We start from the raw sequence: 15,667 nt of genomic DNA on the forward strand, positions 1-15,667 counted from the left end.
AGAGAGGAAATGGCCTGCTGGCCAAGCCAAGGAGGGTGGAGAAAAAGCTCACCACAAAAAAACATACCCCAAAATGGTTTGCTCGTGGAAATCGGTACGAAAATCAAAAGACATCTCCTCGACATATTATTAGCGAGAGCACACTCACACACACACGCGTAAGGACACGCGCGCAGGCATCGTAGTGATAGGGGGTGAGAAGGAAAATCGGACTTTCTCTTTCGAAGAGTCGACCCTGAGAAAAAGGTCACAGCTATCAGCATCCTCTAGGACGAACCTAGAAGGCAGCCCGCGGGCATTGGCGAGTTGGATAATTGTGTTTTAATGTCCTTTTGGGGTAGCCATTTTGTGAGAAAGAAAAAAAAATAGAACAGAAACCCCCGTTCAATCGTTGGTTACCGGAGGCGGATCGTTGGTGATCGTAACGGGTCTCGTCTCTTTGTCCAGGCGGCTGCGTCGTCCTGAAAACTGTACATAGCGGAAAAACCAACCACGTGTGATAGGGTGACCAAAACACCCTTGTATCGTGATCGAGTACGATCGAGGAGTGGGACGCGTTGCAATAATTAGATGGATCAGATCGCCCGCAAACCGGGGATCGGTGTGAGTGTGTGTATTTTCCTTCATTAGTGCATTACGTGTTCGATCGATTCGCGCTACGGATCGAGGAAGATGGCTTCTTTGAGCGAAGAAAGCATATGGAAGCAGAAGCGCATGTACATTTATTGGAACGAGATCAAGTCGATTTCGTACCATTCGCAGCCACATAATGAGAATGATGTAGATGAAGAAGAAGAGGAAGAAAAAATGAATCTCTACTCCTTGCTCCTTGCAATAGTGGAGCGTCCTGTTGCGTTCTCTCTGATTCGTAGCAAAAATTTACAAATATCTTTCCAACTCATCACGCATGCTGGTTTTGCTTCTTTTAAGCTTCATTTTCTTTTTTCACGCATCCCTTTTGCGGCTTCCGAACAAACTGAACATCACAAACGCATCCAGTTACAAAAAAAAGGCATCGCAAATATGACAACACTTTTATCTCTAATTCGCATCCCCACGGGTCACGTGGACCACGGAGCAGCGCAAAGCGACCTAATCACACGCCTATCTATCCCGGGACGCGTCCTCGGCCGAATTTTAGAGGTTGGGCGCATCTGAAAAAAGAACACACACCCAACACCCCGAAGGGATTCGAACCCTTGGGTTCAAACCCTTTTTACGTTGACACCAGAGAGAAAGGGGACTAGGTCTCTGGGCGAGCGCGGTGCGGTGTTTTAAATTTAATTAACAACCCCGATGGTATCGTCCCGGAAAACCACCGATGGTCACAACTCATGCTGCCGGCCTCCAGCACACGAGGACCCATTTCTGCCTTTGCAAAATCCTTGCAATCCTTCCCATCTGTTGAATCGATACGGTCGGTACGATACTCGTGCCGATGGAAATGAAGATGGGGACCGAATTTTCGTCACCGGCGCACCCCCGTCGGGTCGGGTTATGCTCAATCTTGCCGTGAAACTCGAAGGACACAGATTTCATGGGTGTTAAATTAATTTACGATTATGATTCCGCTCGATTTCATACATTCGCTTGGGTGGAGAGAACATCCTGCCAGTGACGCAATTGCCAATCTCTGCCAAGCACATTCCTTTCGGTGTTTCGGTGTAAGCACGCCGCCACCGGCATGTGACCCGAACCCCAAAGACACCTTCCCGATCAGCCGGTTCTAAGCCACTGAAGCTACACACGGCCCGATCGGACTTCTTTTCGGTATTGCCTTCTTCACTGGCAGCTCATCTTGGTGGGTTTATTAAAATTTATGGGAGCACTGCCATGCCACCCAAGTTAAAGGTTCGACCTTCGCCCGGCGACATTAAAGCGGGCTTGTAGCACGCCAATTTATGGCTTCTGGTAATGCGTTCGAAAAAATGTGCTGATTTAAAAAACCGCTTAACGAGAGGATTTTCCACTGACACCTTCCGTCTTCCGCAAGGGAAACTGAAACGCTCATCAGCACTGGGCAAATGACAATCAATTGGTGGATTGTCCCACGTGAGCCATCCAGCTCGAAGACATGCGTGGAATTAGTTATGAAACTCGAATGAACGAAAGCCTCCCTGCAGCAGCCCAGCGTGAACTTCGTCGCACAAAAGTACCCAAAAGTCAGATTATAAAGTCCGCTTCGTTTCTCGCGCGCGCTTATCTTCCATCGTGCATGCATACGGGCTGGCTTTCGGCGACATGCTGTTCCGTGTTTTTTTACGATTCGCCCATAAACCTTCACCCCGCAGTTTCCGCGCTCGAAAAAGATGGATCGTCAAATCCCGATGCGAGTTTTGATGGTTTATTATTTACCTTGCCGGCGTACGGCGTGTGGGAGTAGCTCGCGATCCATCTTACCCTTTGGGCAGAGGCTCGTGCCGTGGTGAAATGGAGCTAAAAGTCGACGCAAAAAAGAAAAATAAAACCAGCCAGAACAACCATCCACCCGGTTGGCATTATCAGCCCGCGGCCACATATCATAAGCAGTGCGTACGTGTGGGTGGATGGGAGAGTTGGCAAACACCAAACTGCGGCAGCCGTAAAACCTCGATCGTGGACAGCTCGAGTTCGTGCTTTCGCCTTTGTGTTGAAACCACACAAGCAGGATGTGATGTGAAATTCAACACACAAATTTCCGCCACCAGGCGTCTCCATCGTGTGTGCGCGAGCTTTTTCTCTGCTATGTCGTCTCGCCGGTGGAGTTTCTTCGGGCTGAAATATTTAAGCCGCCCAAGTTTCGATGGAAAATGGCGCACAGATGAGTGCGCGATGATGCGAGCGGAATCATTGTACACCCAGCCGGACGAAGCCATACCCGGGGATGAGTTTGAGCTTTATTTTATGCCCTCGGCGCAGATGAACCCGGTACGGGGTGAGTTGTGTCTTGTATAATGCGTGTGCTGTTCGTCGAATTTCCACAACCAAGTTGTTAATCGGAAAGCAAGAAGAAACTCCATGCACTAGCGAAGAGTCATGCCCCACACACAGTTGCGAGCCGTTAGAACAGAAACAATTTAAACCAAACAAACATTAATCACACCATGATGGAAGCAATAAAACCGGGCCAAATAATACACACGGCTACCGGGCGTGACGTACGGGCAAGTAACCTTTTCAGTTCGTCCGTGGGGGAAAAGGCTGTGCAAGGATTTTACAAATCACCCCGCCAAAGACTCCTTCCAACCGATGGCAATGGGTTGTAATGCGTTTTGTGATATGTTTCACTCACGCCCGACTCCTTTAAACGCCGTTCGTTTTGACTAATTAATCACCCGTGCTGCTAATTAATGTGGAACAAATCGGGCCCCCATTTTAACCCATGATGAGGTGCTCGTTTCTCTCGTTCTGTAACGTTTTACAGTGAGTCGTCTCATTTGCTGCCCGATCCCGATGGAAGACGGTTTGCGTGTGCGGTTCCTCGTTCAATCATATCAGTGATAGTAGCGACACCTTCATGCTTCGTAGGTTTAATGCAATCAAAGCAAACGGCAATTATCACACCTTAGTAGTGTTGGTGCTAGTATTACCGCTGTTATAGCGCTGCAAGGGAAAACCCACCCCGAAAACCAAACAAAAACACACGCTTAATCGCACTAGCTTAGAAGCACAGTCCTTTAGCAACAGCCAGCGCAGCAAAGAGCAGCAAAGTGTTTGCATTTTAAACCCTCCCAGCGGCTGCTGTTCTGGAGTGGGAAAGCATTTAAAAAAAACACAATGTCAATAAGTAGGTAATTCCTATCTATTTTGGGTTTTCGCTCCTAGCCGACACTGTTGCTGGTAGTATAGGTTTGACTTCTATTGCGTAACAGGTAGCAGTGGTAGTAGTTCGAACTAAGCCACCCCTTAGAGGCTAATGTTCAGCAAACAAATAACACAATAGTACATAAGACTCCCTAGTACCTAAGACTACTCCTTTAGCTCCTGCTCCTAGACCACTCCACAACAACCGACTAGCGTTACGATTATAGGAATGTAATAAATTAAGGGTCCAAACAAGCATAAAATTGTTGAAAAAAAAAAGAGTTTAACAGTATAACAGTATGAACCATTCTACAGAGCAGTCGGGGACGGTACGCCTGCATGTACAGTTTACGAATGCTCGCGTTATTTAGTCAGTTACTGTATCGAAACATGAGTACTTGATGTTGGCCCAGGCAACGCGGCCTCTGTGTAAGTGTGCGTGTTTTAATGTGCGTGTACGTAGCAGTTAAGTAGCCTTCTTCGATGTTCTTAAAAGTTTGTGGAGCCCGCGTTCGTGGTGGGACCACACGATTGGTTTGAATTGTACATAGTGGGTCCGATATGAGCATGCACGTTGCTGCAAATGGCAACGATTGCACGAAAAAAGCGGATGCTCGGTCAGTTGTTTTTCCTTCTTCCTAGACTGTGATTGTGTTGCTGCTATGCATGAGCGCGCTTTAGCACTGTTAATCGTACTATTTGTTGTACCTATTCCAGTTTTCCGAGGTACCGTTATCTGCTTTACACCTGCTCAAAGAACGCTTCTCACAATCGCTTCAAAAGCGCCACTCATAGTGAGTCTCAGTTATTGTGCCACTCCTGTACAAAGGGAACGAATTCAGGGCGGGTGGGAAGATGCCGAAGCATCTGCAAAAGGACACGAAACACGTGGGAAAAGGGAATTCGTTTCATTGCACGTTTTGCAGCACGCGTTCAACAGCGGCATAATGTTTTACGGATTGGTTTTTACGATCAAGCGATTGATGAATGAAGGACGCTACCTGCGGCGCGTCCTGTTTTGTCATGCGAACAACAGAGCAATTCTAAAGACGGGAAAATATTTCACGGAAATATCATTAAACGAAACCAAAGAGTGTGCGCCACCGAACCAAAAAAAATATAAAGGAAAGCTGTAAAGCGACGCGAACGATGTCCATTGATCGGCAAGCCGGGTGGAAATGGGTGCGCTTTTCGAGCGCTTGCAACGGAAAATCTTGCACGCAACGGGTGAAACACGATTGTGCGCAACATTGCGTACAAGCGCGCTCAAGTTGTGTGCAACGCTTGGATTTCCACGACTCCAAAGCGGGAAAAGGTGGCTACGGATCAATTTCACAGTGTCATTCATCGTTCCAGCCAGAAATAAAGTATTAACAGAGAAGTGTAAAATATACAGAAAAGAACAATTTAAACAAATAATTATAAACTATGCTTTCGAGAAAATCCCGAGTGATGCACTCGCTCCCATAGGTCAGAGAAGGGAGAATAAGTTACATTCATATTTTATCTCTCCCTCGAAAGGGTGTAACAGAGGGAGTTTAAAAGAAGAAAATCATTCTAGCAATAACGTTGGGCTTCACTCCGGCGAAGGGGTCGTAGACTTTCGTACCGTTTGCCTTTTACCTTACGCTCCCGACAACGAGAAACGAATGACACGATGTGCAAAGAGCAACGAGCAAAATGTCACTTTACTCAACCACCGTTATGGAAAAAAAACACGAGCATAAGTAACCATACATAACTTATAAAAGGGCGATTGTTTACCGTTTCGTCAAAAGCTGCTCCCAAAACAGTCTCATTCTGCACCCCGGGAGCCCTGGGGCAGTCAAACAGCAACATGTACAAACAATAAACAACCGATATTCTTACACAGTTTCATTGCAAAACGTAGCGAACTAGCAGAAACATATGGTTCTTTCATGGTAGCGGAATATTTCAAGCATTCGGTAGTGATTTTATGACCATTCGACCCACGTAGGGTTACCATTGCATAGTTACACGTTATCTAAGCCAACACTATTCTACACTCTCTTCGATATTCTACTGTTTCCTCTATCGTTTAGTTGTATTCTTATCTAACCGTTCCAGTGCAATATCCTACCGTTACGCGTTCAGACATCGTTGAGGTGAAATTTGTTCGTACTCATATCAACATAACTGTTGTTGCGTCTTAGCAACAGCACCCGCGCAGAGTAGTATGTGACTACACCAGTCCGTTAATATCCTTTCAGCTCAACCACCTACATCCTGGCGATGGGGCGATGGTCCACAGTAGGACTTGTAAATAGACCAAATTGACTAGAGAGTTCCAAATAAAAAGCCCAAGTGACGCTGATCTGCAAGGGTAAATCAAGCAACAGAAAAGAATTATCTTGAGAGCATGTAGTAGAGCACTGATCATGAGCTATTATAATATGAGGAAGAAATAAACATGTCATCAGCAGCAAAAAAAAGAACGAGAGTTGAAAACCAACAAAACTAGCATATACATTCTACCTTCGGTTTCCGTTACACAAAGAAAGGCGGAGTATTAAATTTAAAGTAAAATTAACAGTCGTTAAATCGATAGTGAAGTCTTACAAAACTAAACCAAAAACCAACTAAACAACACGAAATCAAACTCAAACAAAACAAACGAGCCCCGAAACGGTTAAATATTTACACAAACAAAAAAAATGCAGTCCCACTTTCTTCTCGACAGCCTGAACTGTTACTCAGCAAAGCCAATAATATGTAAGTTATTATATCTCTAATGCGTAAGTAAGTAAGCAATGTGGGCCGACCAGCCAGTAAATGACATTACATCAAGCAAAGCGAAACCGAAGGCAGAGAACAAACCCAAACGTGGATACTAATGCGAGTTCAATAAAGAAAGATATTTTAAATTCATGACAAAACCCCAACGCTTCTTCCATCGACCTCACCATGTCGCTTCTCGAGCCTGTGAGTGGTGAAGTGTTTTCAATCTCGATGACCACCTTCTGTGAATCCGAATATCGCTAGGGCAAGCGAGGGCGTCTTTGGAGACGCTTTATGAATGCATCGCCGGTGGTAGAGAGAATCGATCATTATGCAGGTTGGTCACGTTGCAGCGCCTTCTAAGGGTCGCACTATTCTGCAAAATACAGGTTCTGTTTAAACGATGGGTAAGTTGGATTTTTCTTGGTTTTATGAACTACTTTAAATGTTCATAAAAATCTACATTATCCATTTTTTCCAGTTATAGATAAATACCTATGCATAAATTTGACTTATGATTTACGAGACAGAACAAAATGCTTCAAATTTTATAGGGACTTTAAACCAACGATTCAGATGATTAGCATAAACCTTTATTGCCATTGCCTCATAAACCTTTATTTCTATCAATTCCTCAACTTCGAAATAAACCAAGAAGTTAACCCTTTCCGACGTACGAAGACACAACGATCGTCTCACTGGCTCGTGAATCAAGCCTTATAGTCGACCATTTGTCGCGTGGTTCTGCCGTCGGTGAGCCGTGAAGCTTGTACCGGAGGCGATTGTCACCATGCATGATTAGTCATCGGTTACTCAACGGTCGCCACACCGCGAGTGATACACGCCCAAAAACCCACCGACAGGCCCGCCAGTGGCGCTGTCCCGAACGGTTGCGGCATGACACGCGCTCTTGCTTAGATGCGCGAAAATAGCCCGAGGTAAGAAGCGAACGTGCGCGTACGCGAGAAGATTCACCCCCTTGTCCTGATGGGGTGGATGGGCGATGGTAGTGACCTGCAGACCACCTTCTTGTTGTGTGTGTGAGAGAGAGAGAGCGAGTGAGAGAGAACCAAGTGCAATCGAAGCAACCCGTGAGAGTAAGAGAACGTTTCGGGTGCCAAATGTCACCGCCAGCGAGAGAACGTGCGATCTAAGTAGGCGACTTCGATCGATGAGGGGTGTTTTGTGATTAACTTTTTTGCAGCATCCGCGCGGTCTCGTTCACGTCTACTAAAGAATGCAGACGCACTCCGGGGAGAGATCACGATCGGCTCTAGTCAGAGACTAGCGCTAGAACCGTGTTTTAAGCACCACGAGAGAGAGAGAGAGATTGTGTGACTCTCGATCGATCGAAACCGCGAGGTCCCTTCGAAGATCGCGGTTGAAACGTCCCGGCTCAGAAACTCGACACCACTCCGACACGATACACACACTGTTCCGAAAAAAAAACCCGCCGTCACCGTCCACCAAAACCGCGTACGGGCGCGCCACCCCAAACCCCTGTTCGGTCGGTTCCGGTTTGCTGTGAAGTGACAAAAAATAGAGAAAGAGAGAGAAAGAACAAGCGATAGTGAGGGTGGCTAAGTGTGCTAGGAGAACGAACGAATACCAGTGATCCTTCCGGTGGGTGGCTGTTAGTGGGCTTTTCAAAGCACGGTAAGACCGCTTGCAGTGTTGCAGTGGGTGGGAAACTAAAGTGGGAGTGAAATCGATCCCGTATCGATCGATCGTTGCGCTGTGTTTAACGTAAGCTCCCGTGGATGTATTCTTATCCACCCCGTGTACTGGTGAGACCGTACGCCAATACGCCGTATGACGACGGAAAAGCGGTAAAGAAATGCGCCACAAACGCGCGCAAGTAACAACCAGGCGCACGCATACCAACACTCTATCCCACGGGAGGAGAGGGTAGTTTCGTTTTCGAGGTGGAATTATTCCGGATGGTTTAGATTGGGCACCGCGAGTGAATCGTGTGGGGAGGACACTTTGTGCATGCGAGCATCTTGCGAGATGAATCAACGCCAGTGAAAACAGTGCCCGAGTTGGTGGCCGGTGCATATCCACCCACACAACCACCCACATCCGGTTGAGAGGCGTCTTTGGGTGGGTGGGTGGTGGTCATCATCAGCAGCCATCATCTTATCATGTTTATCGAACAAATTCCCTCAAGCAGTGATAATTAGTTGGTGGTGACGATCGCGAATGTGAGATACGGGTGCACTTTTCTAAGTGCGCGTGTGTGTGTGTGTGTGTGCATGATATTAAAAGGGGTGAAGGAAAAACATTCACCAAAATATTCTCTGACGAAAATTAGCCCCCCACAAACCTCCCATGACGCATCCGTCTCTGGTGAAGGAAAACATCTAAAACCTCCATCGTGAAACGCGAGTAGACGGGTGGCTTGGCAAGAGAAGAGGCCAGAAAAAATGGCGGTATACACACACACACACGTGGTACCGCTGCACGGCAGTCGCTAATAATAAACCCGCACGGCATGGCGCGCCGCCGATGGGGTGTTTTAGGGGGTGGAAAAAAAAGCAGCAAGCAATGGAAAGAGAGAGCGAGAGGACCAACAAAAAAAAGCACCAGTCGCTGTACATCATCGGTGCGGAGTTTTTGTTTAGAAAATTCGATTCCGAATCGATCTGTTTTCGAGCACGAACGAACCCAGGTTTGTGGGTTTAAGTAGCAGCAGATTTTAAAACACGCGCCATGCTACACCTACGCACGCATCGATCGCCAAAGCCGCGGTACGATCAGCTGGTGGTTCGAGCAGGCACGGGCGATGATGTCATCCTCCTCTCACGATGGAGGCGCGTGTGATGATGCCGGCATTCGGGAGGGCTAGTGAGCACTTGACAGGGCGTGGATGCGTTGAAAACGGTGGGGATTTAATTAAGATCAACATTTCACGGTGTTTAAGGGTCACGGAGGATTGCGATCGCGCACGAACACACACTCACGGTGAGGCTGTTGATTGGAGCAAATTGAACGCGATATCTGGTGCGCCTTAGGATGGGCGACCTCAAGTAAACAAACCTACCGTCCGTGTGTGACGTTTTCAGTGCATTAAGGTGATGCATCGAATGCAACTCCTCCATCTTGGTAGGGGTCTCCAAATAACGATTGTTTTGACAGCAAAACAGCGGTGAGCAGTCTGTTTTCAAATTGTTGGCTTATGGTTCGAGCCGCAGCAAATCGAATTTTAAACGTTGACTAATCCCCGTTTAAAGGCAATGTGTTCGATCGCTTTCCGTTCGCTTGAAACCCGAAACCACACATGCAGTTGCATTGTCTTGGGCACCTGCTAAAATGCAACCATGACAGAGCAGCCCGCGAAACAGGTGTAAATATTTACAAATATGAACGCGCTCGTCAACATTCCGCGATCGTCAACGCCTGCCAGTGCACCGATCGTCGTCCTTCATTCGATGTGTGAGCTCGCACAGGCGCGTGTGTGTGTGTTTCTTGCCAAATGCAATTAGTTGCCCTTGCATTTCACCGCGTTCAATAGCTGGCAAATAGGTGCCACGTTTAACGGCTAGCTTCCGCCCACTTAAACCGGTGATCGCGTAAAGCATTCAAGTTCAATCGGTGCCACCCGAGAGATCGCGTAGGCGATCGTGTCGCGATGGTGTCGATCGTTGGACGCACATTTTGGTGTACCGTAGGAAAACCGGCTCCCATTCTGGCTGGTGGAGACGTGGCAGAGAATATTTTTGAATAATATTTTATTTCTGTTTCCGGGCGGCTAACGCGCGTTCGATGACGTAACGATCGCGTGCAGTGGCGCGAACAGCGATGCGCAACAGCTGCAAAGCATAGGGGGTTGATGTGTGGGTATGCAAATTGTGCCCGTCTGAGCACCCGGTGGTGTACTGAGCATGAATAATAAACGCGCTGAACGCGTACGGAAGCATAGAAGAAATGGGGGGATTTTCCTATGATTTGTTGGATTCAGTGCACGATCATAACACGGTGTTTGTACGAACAACTGTTACTTAATATCAACGATCGCGATGTGTGAACATGAAACCCTTTACCCGCAGGTTCTGAAGGTACCTTACGAAAACCGCGTTCAAGCAAATAATGAACCCAACGCGTGTTTGATCGCAACACACGCTGGTATTGGTGAAGGAAAATAGTGCCAAAGAACGCATCCCCGGGAACAAGGAAGGACGCAAGGATTAGAGCACCAGTAGCAGCCGCAAACCGAAACACAAAACAATGGCCGAACAAAACGAAAACAGTGCGATGAAGAAGAGCGTCAAAATTCAGGACTACATTTCGCCTGGTATCTCGCGCGAGCGCAGCTTCATACGCACATCGAACCAGCAGGTAATGAGAGGCCAAATGAGCTTCGGCATGGCGGCTACTACTATCGTGAACCTATCGAACTGCTCTGTGATAACATTTTTCTTCTTTTCCTTTAACGCTGCCTGTTCCACTGACTATCTGTTTGAAAATTTGAAAATTCAACCCCCTAGCCATTGTTTGAGGTAAAAAACGCTATTGGAGTACATTTTTTTAGTTTATTTTGTGACAAATTTTTGTGCTTGGTTTCGCTTTCGCTTAGAGTAGGAATAATATCGAGATTTTGGATAAATATCTCTGCCTATGCTTGTCACACGACATTCCTTTATTGCCGTTGGTTTTATCTGCCTCATTCAGCTTGCTTCAATATGGTTTTTCGCTTTCAACTCGTTTAAACATTTTCTCATTTTGTCCATTTCACGCGCGCAGCTCAACAGCAACAACAAACGGCGCAGTTTGGCATTCAGCCAGAGCCAGGCCCATCAGCACGCTCAGCAGCAACTACGCGGTAAGCACAACGTTCTGTCCCAGGCCAACCAGTACTGTCTAACATCCTTGTGTGAAATTTTTCACCCACCACGAACAGAGGGTCGCCTGGACGGGTTGGCGGGTCTCAACAACAAGCTGAACGTGCACGCGCAGGAATTCCAGATGAACAACCTTCCACTCAACGATCATCGATTTCCACTGCAAAGCTCCAGGTAAGGTTTGAGAGCTCGCCCCACAAAGGATCACCCTCACGAAAATGATTCTTCTCGTCCCGTTGGGGCACGTTTTAGGTCGCTGAACATCTACAGCAGCTCCCTGCAGCACTCGAAATCGAGCGTCACGATGCCGCTGGGCGGAATGCCTCCAGGACGGGCACATCACGCGCTCCAGCTAGGCAGCATTGGCAGTCCCGTCCCGAGAGGATCACTCATGATGCCCAACCACAACCCATTGCACCATGTTGGCGTGCCGTTGCAGCAATCCCACATGCCCCTGGTAAACTCGCCCTCAAGCAGCAACATCCTGCACGTAAGTCCTGCCGCGGGGCATCGCAGGACCGCCTCCACCGCTCTCATCAGCGCGCTACGCCTTCGCTTACTGTGAAAATTGTCGTTTGTGTTGCGTGTGGCTGTGTGTGTGTTGATCCGCTTGCTTATCTGCTCTCGTCTCTGCTCTTTCATGTTTCGTTGCCGCCATCGCGATCTCGTACCATCTCAGTCCAGCGGACCACGCGTCAAGTTCGCCCCGGAACCGATGCTTCACACCGCCACACACCCACACAGCAGCCACTCGCCACACGCCTCCTCCATCAGCAGCAACAGCAACAGCAACAACAACAACAACACCAGCAACATCAACAACAACAACAACACCCAACTGAATCTGGCCCCTTTGCAGCGCTCGAAGTCCCTCTCGTCGGCGGATACGCTGGCTCGCGGGTTGGCCAGTCTCGGATTGGGGATTGGGGGTGAGGCGAACGACATCGGGATGTTCCCACCGGAGGTGCAGGCCGCCATCAACAAGGCGATCGATGATCCGAACCAGCTGAATGCCCGCTGCCTGATGGAGCTGGCTGCCCAGCTGTTGCATCGTGCCGTCGATGGGCGCCGGTAAGCCAATGCCTACTTCTCTTCTGTCAAACACCACTGACAGCTCAACTGTCAGGTGGAAGAAGTACACTGCTTAGTAATTATTTGTTGGAAAAAATTCTACAACCATGGCTTGTCTCCTTCCCAGCTACTCACTCCCCATATCGCGTGTCTGCATTTCGATCATCGCCAAGGAGAAGAAGGAAACGTTTCTGGAGGCGTTGCTCAACACCTGCCGCCAGTGGTACCAGGAGCGAGAGAAGGTGCTCGGTGCGATGCAGAACTCGAAGAATCCGTCCAGGCCACGGTTCACCTCGTTCATGGCTTTCCTCACGGAGATGTTCTGCCAGCTGAAGCGACGTCAGCTGCAGCTCCGCACCGAGTGTGACGGTGTTCCACCACCGCTGGTGCTCCTGACCGTCCTCGGCAAGTGCTGTGAGGATTGTGTCCAGCCACCGGTTAGGTCCCTGTCAGAGGTAAGATCCTTCCAACGATGCCCATCGGTTCCACTCAACTCTACTGGCACATTTCCGTCCCCACAGATCGAATGTCTGTTCTTCGTGCTGACCTGTATCGGACGCGATCTGGAGACACATCTACCACAACAGCTCGAATCCTTGCTGGCCGGAGTTCGTGATGCGTTCCTGAATTCGGCCGCTTCGGCACCAGCTATTCGTCGCACACTGTTGCAGCTGATCGAGCTGCAGGCGTCCCACTGGCAGCTGCCTGGCAACACCGTCCTGTACTACTATCCCTCCTCCAAGTAAACCCGCTTGGATGTGGAGGTTCGCAGCGGCACACCTGCGCCATCTTTCTTTTTATTTTCTTTGATTCATTTTGGATTGTCGTTGCTGTTGATGGACTGCATGTCTGGTACCGCCGGCCTGGCAGTAGGGCACGTGTGGTGCGCACCGTCGCGAACGAGACGAGACGAATCGAACGGAGCAATGAATTGCAACAAAATGGAAGACAGAACGAGAGTACGACGCGTCCGAGCGTCCTCACCCCTACTCGAAAACGCTCACCGACGCCTAAGACGACGCGATCAGACTACATTCCATCAAGCTGGTGAAAACAGGACTAGAGCGGAAGGACGCGAATGTCACGGACAGCAACAACTAAAAACAAAAAAAAAGAAACTAACACACCTGTTAGCTCGCTAGCAAAACGACGGGCTCGCACTTGGACGTGCCAAGCACTACGCTAAAACGACGATCAGGGACGATCCCTTCATGTACTCATCATCCGTAACCGTAGCTAGGGCTTTCTTCTTTTCTTTTGCCTAAATTGTCTTTTTGTTTTTGGTTTTGTTTGTCTTTGCAACCACTTGTTGCGCTGCTTCCCGCATCATGTCATGTCATCTTCGGTTCCCTTGATGTACCGTTTGTACTAAATACGAAACGCGAATGCACCGTTCAAAACCACTTATCGGCATTATTACGAAACGATTGATTACGAACCCCAAAACGCGTGAGCGGATTTGTTATGCTAAGTAAGTTACCCACTCGCTGAACAGTGACACACACAGCGGGGACGGGTTTAGTTCTGCAGCCCCTCAAACCAGTGCCATTGGCCACCGCACGGTAACACGGCCTGTATTAGGCAACCGAGTGATGTAGCGAGAGAAAAAACCATCCCCATGAGAACTCGCAACAACAACAAAAAACCAGCGAACAAGCATAATCCTAGTCACTTGCAGGAGTGGCAAAAGTAGGTTGCACTTTGCGCATAATGCCAACTGCAGGCTGTAGTAGACACTGATAATTATATCCCTCCTTGTTTTTAAACTGACCCGCAGGCGACTGACTGAGGCGTCCGATGCCACAAACGGTCAAGGAAGAAGAGAGCGTGAAAAGCTTTCATTTTCCAGCCGGTTTGGTTATCTTTTTTCTTGTTGTTTTCTTGCATTCGTTCACCTGCAGCAAACGTAGCCATATGCACCTGCCCGCCGGACGAGTGGGCCTTTTTTTACGGTGGCCATTTTTTTATTTATTCGGATAGAAAACCGGGGGAAGCAAAAGCGCCTGGTAAAAATTTAGGAAACGCACCGCTTACGCTAAGAGATGGTAAGATTTTGTATGTAAAAGTTGTCGCTCAAACAAGTAGATTGTACCGTTTATACCAAGTAAGGGAAATATATCTCCTCCAAGCAAAATGCACCCAGGATAGTCGTGGAAAGAAACGTTAAGCTTTGCTCGTTTGTGGTGTAAGGAAAAGCTCATCCGTTTAGCACGTCGTCGATATTACGCCTCGATTGAATTGTTCGACTCGAAAGAAGCCCATTACCCATGCTCGTAACAGTTTAAATGCTCGAACGATAAAGCGACTTCAACGTTTCAATTAACTACGCGATTTACTGAACGTTTTCCTATCAGTTTGGTTGCGTAAACTTACACCCTATCCTCTCTTTTTTCGCTGCAGCAATAACTTTGGTCGGTCTCGAGAAAGCAAAAATTAAATGAGAACTAATGTTGTTTTAAGTAATTTCAATCCGCCTTTGTTTCCCCCGTGCAAAGTATGATTAATTTATACTCGTTTGTGCGTGGGCTTTCCTTGCTGCTCTCAAATAAACGCCTCCACCTGGCCACTAATGAGCTGCCGTGCCGTGCGTCGTACAGGAAGCAGGAAAAATACGGTGCCCCTTTTTTCTTCCACATTTTAATGGCACCGAGGAAATTGATGGCTTAACGATAGCGAAAGCCACCCGCCCGTCTGCACACGTTGCGCGTGCGGCAGGGAAATAAAATAAACACACTAACAATTATGCGTACAATATATACGCCTTTTTCCTCCGTTGCACAATCCGGGGAACCGGCGGCTTGTCGATTTGCAGACATTGCGCAATGCAACGCAACATGGCCAGCAAACATAGCCAACAACACGGGTGATGGTCGGGTGGTGGAAAAGCGGAAAAAAATCCCACCCATCCTAAAAACCCACCGAAACCAGCGCACACAAACGCTCGCACGCAACGGCGGCGTCGATTCCGATTGTCTGTCGCCGTACGCACAACAACTGGGGGAGGCAAAAAGCTGCAGCGTGCATCTACGCGCGATGCACATAATTGAAATGGGAAGTGCAGCGCCACCGCGGCCGGCTAAACATGGTGATTATTAGCGGCCGCATCGGAGATCGCAGCCCTTAACCATCCACCGGGTGGGTTTGCACGTAACGCGGGCACGTTAGGTAAATGCATTGTGCATCCGATGCACTTATGCAGCAGTTTCGCTTTCGTTGCGATCCGCTGCAGTGGG

At 48.3% G+C, this 15,667-nt stretch overlaps 1 protein-coding gene across 2 annotated transcripts; it reads left to right on the forward strand.

Moving 5' to 3' along the window:
• The first annotated feature begins 8,136 nt into the window (after positions 1–8,136).
• On the forward strand, positions 8,137–14,560 carry LOC128727134 (uncharacterized). 2 transcript variants are annotated; one of them, XM_053821004.1, is made up of 8 exons: positions 8,137–8,178; positions 10,572–10,860; positions 11,266–11,344; positions 11,423–11,537; positions 11,616–11,853; positions 12,043–12,434; positions 12,562–12,889; positions 12,956–14,560. In XM_053821004.1, exons 2-8 carry the CDS (start codon positions 10,750–10,752, stop codon positions 13,178–13,180), a joined length of 1,488 nt encoding a protein of 495 aa, XP_053676979.1. In that variant the 5' UTR covers positions 8,137–8,178; positions 10,572–10,749; the 3' UTR covers positions 13,181–14,560. The 2 variants fall into 2 exon arrangements, with proteins under 2 accessions (XP_053676979.1, XP_053676980.1); XM_053821005.1 differs by having other exon boundaries at positions 12,223–12,434.
• The last annotated feature ends 1,107 nt before the right edge of the window (positions 14,561–15,667 follow it).

Source organism: Anopheles nili, chromosome 3 (assembly GCF_943737925.1).
Source record: "Anopheles nili chromosome 3, idAnoNiliSN_F5_01, whole genome shotgun sequence".
NCBI lineage: Eukaryota > Metazoa > Arthropoda > Insecta > Diptera > Culicidae > Anopheles > Anopheles nili.

What these genes read in the sequence shown, in the direction of transcription:
- LOC128727134 (XM_053821004.1), top strand. Translation starts at nt 10,750, where the DNA reads ATGGCCGAACAAAACGAAAACAGTGCGATGAAGAAGAGCGTCAAAATT. An exon ending in CAAGCAGCAACATCCTGCAC is followed by an intron (nt 11,854 to 12,042) that starts GTAAGTCCTGCC and finishes GTACCATCTCAG; the next exon opens with TCCAGCGGACCACGCGTCAA. An exon ending in CGTGCCGTCGATGGGCGCCG is followed by an intron (nt 12,435 to 12,561) that starts GTAAGCCAATGC and finishes TCTCCTTCCCAG; the next exon opens with CTACTCACTCCCCATATCGC.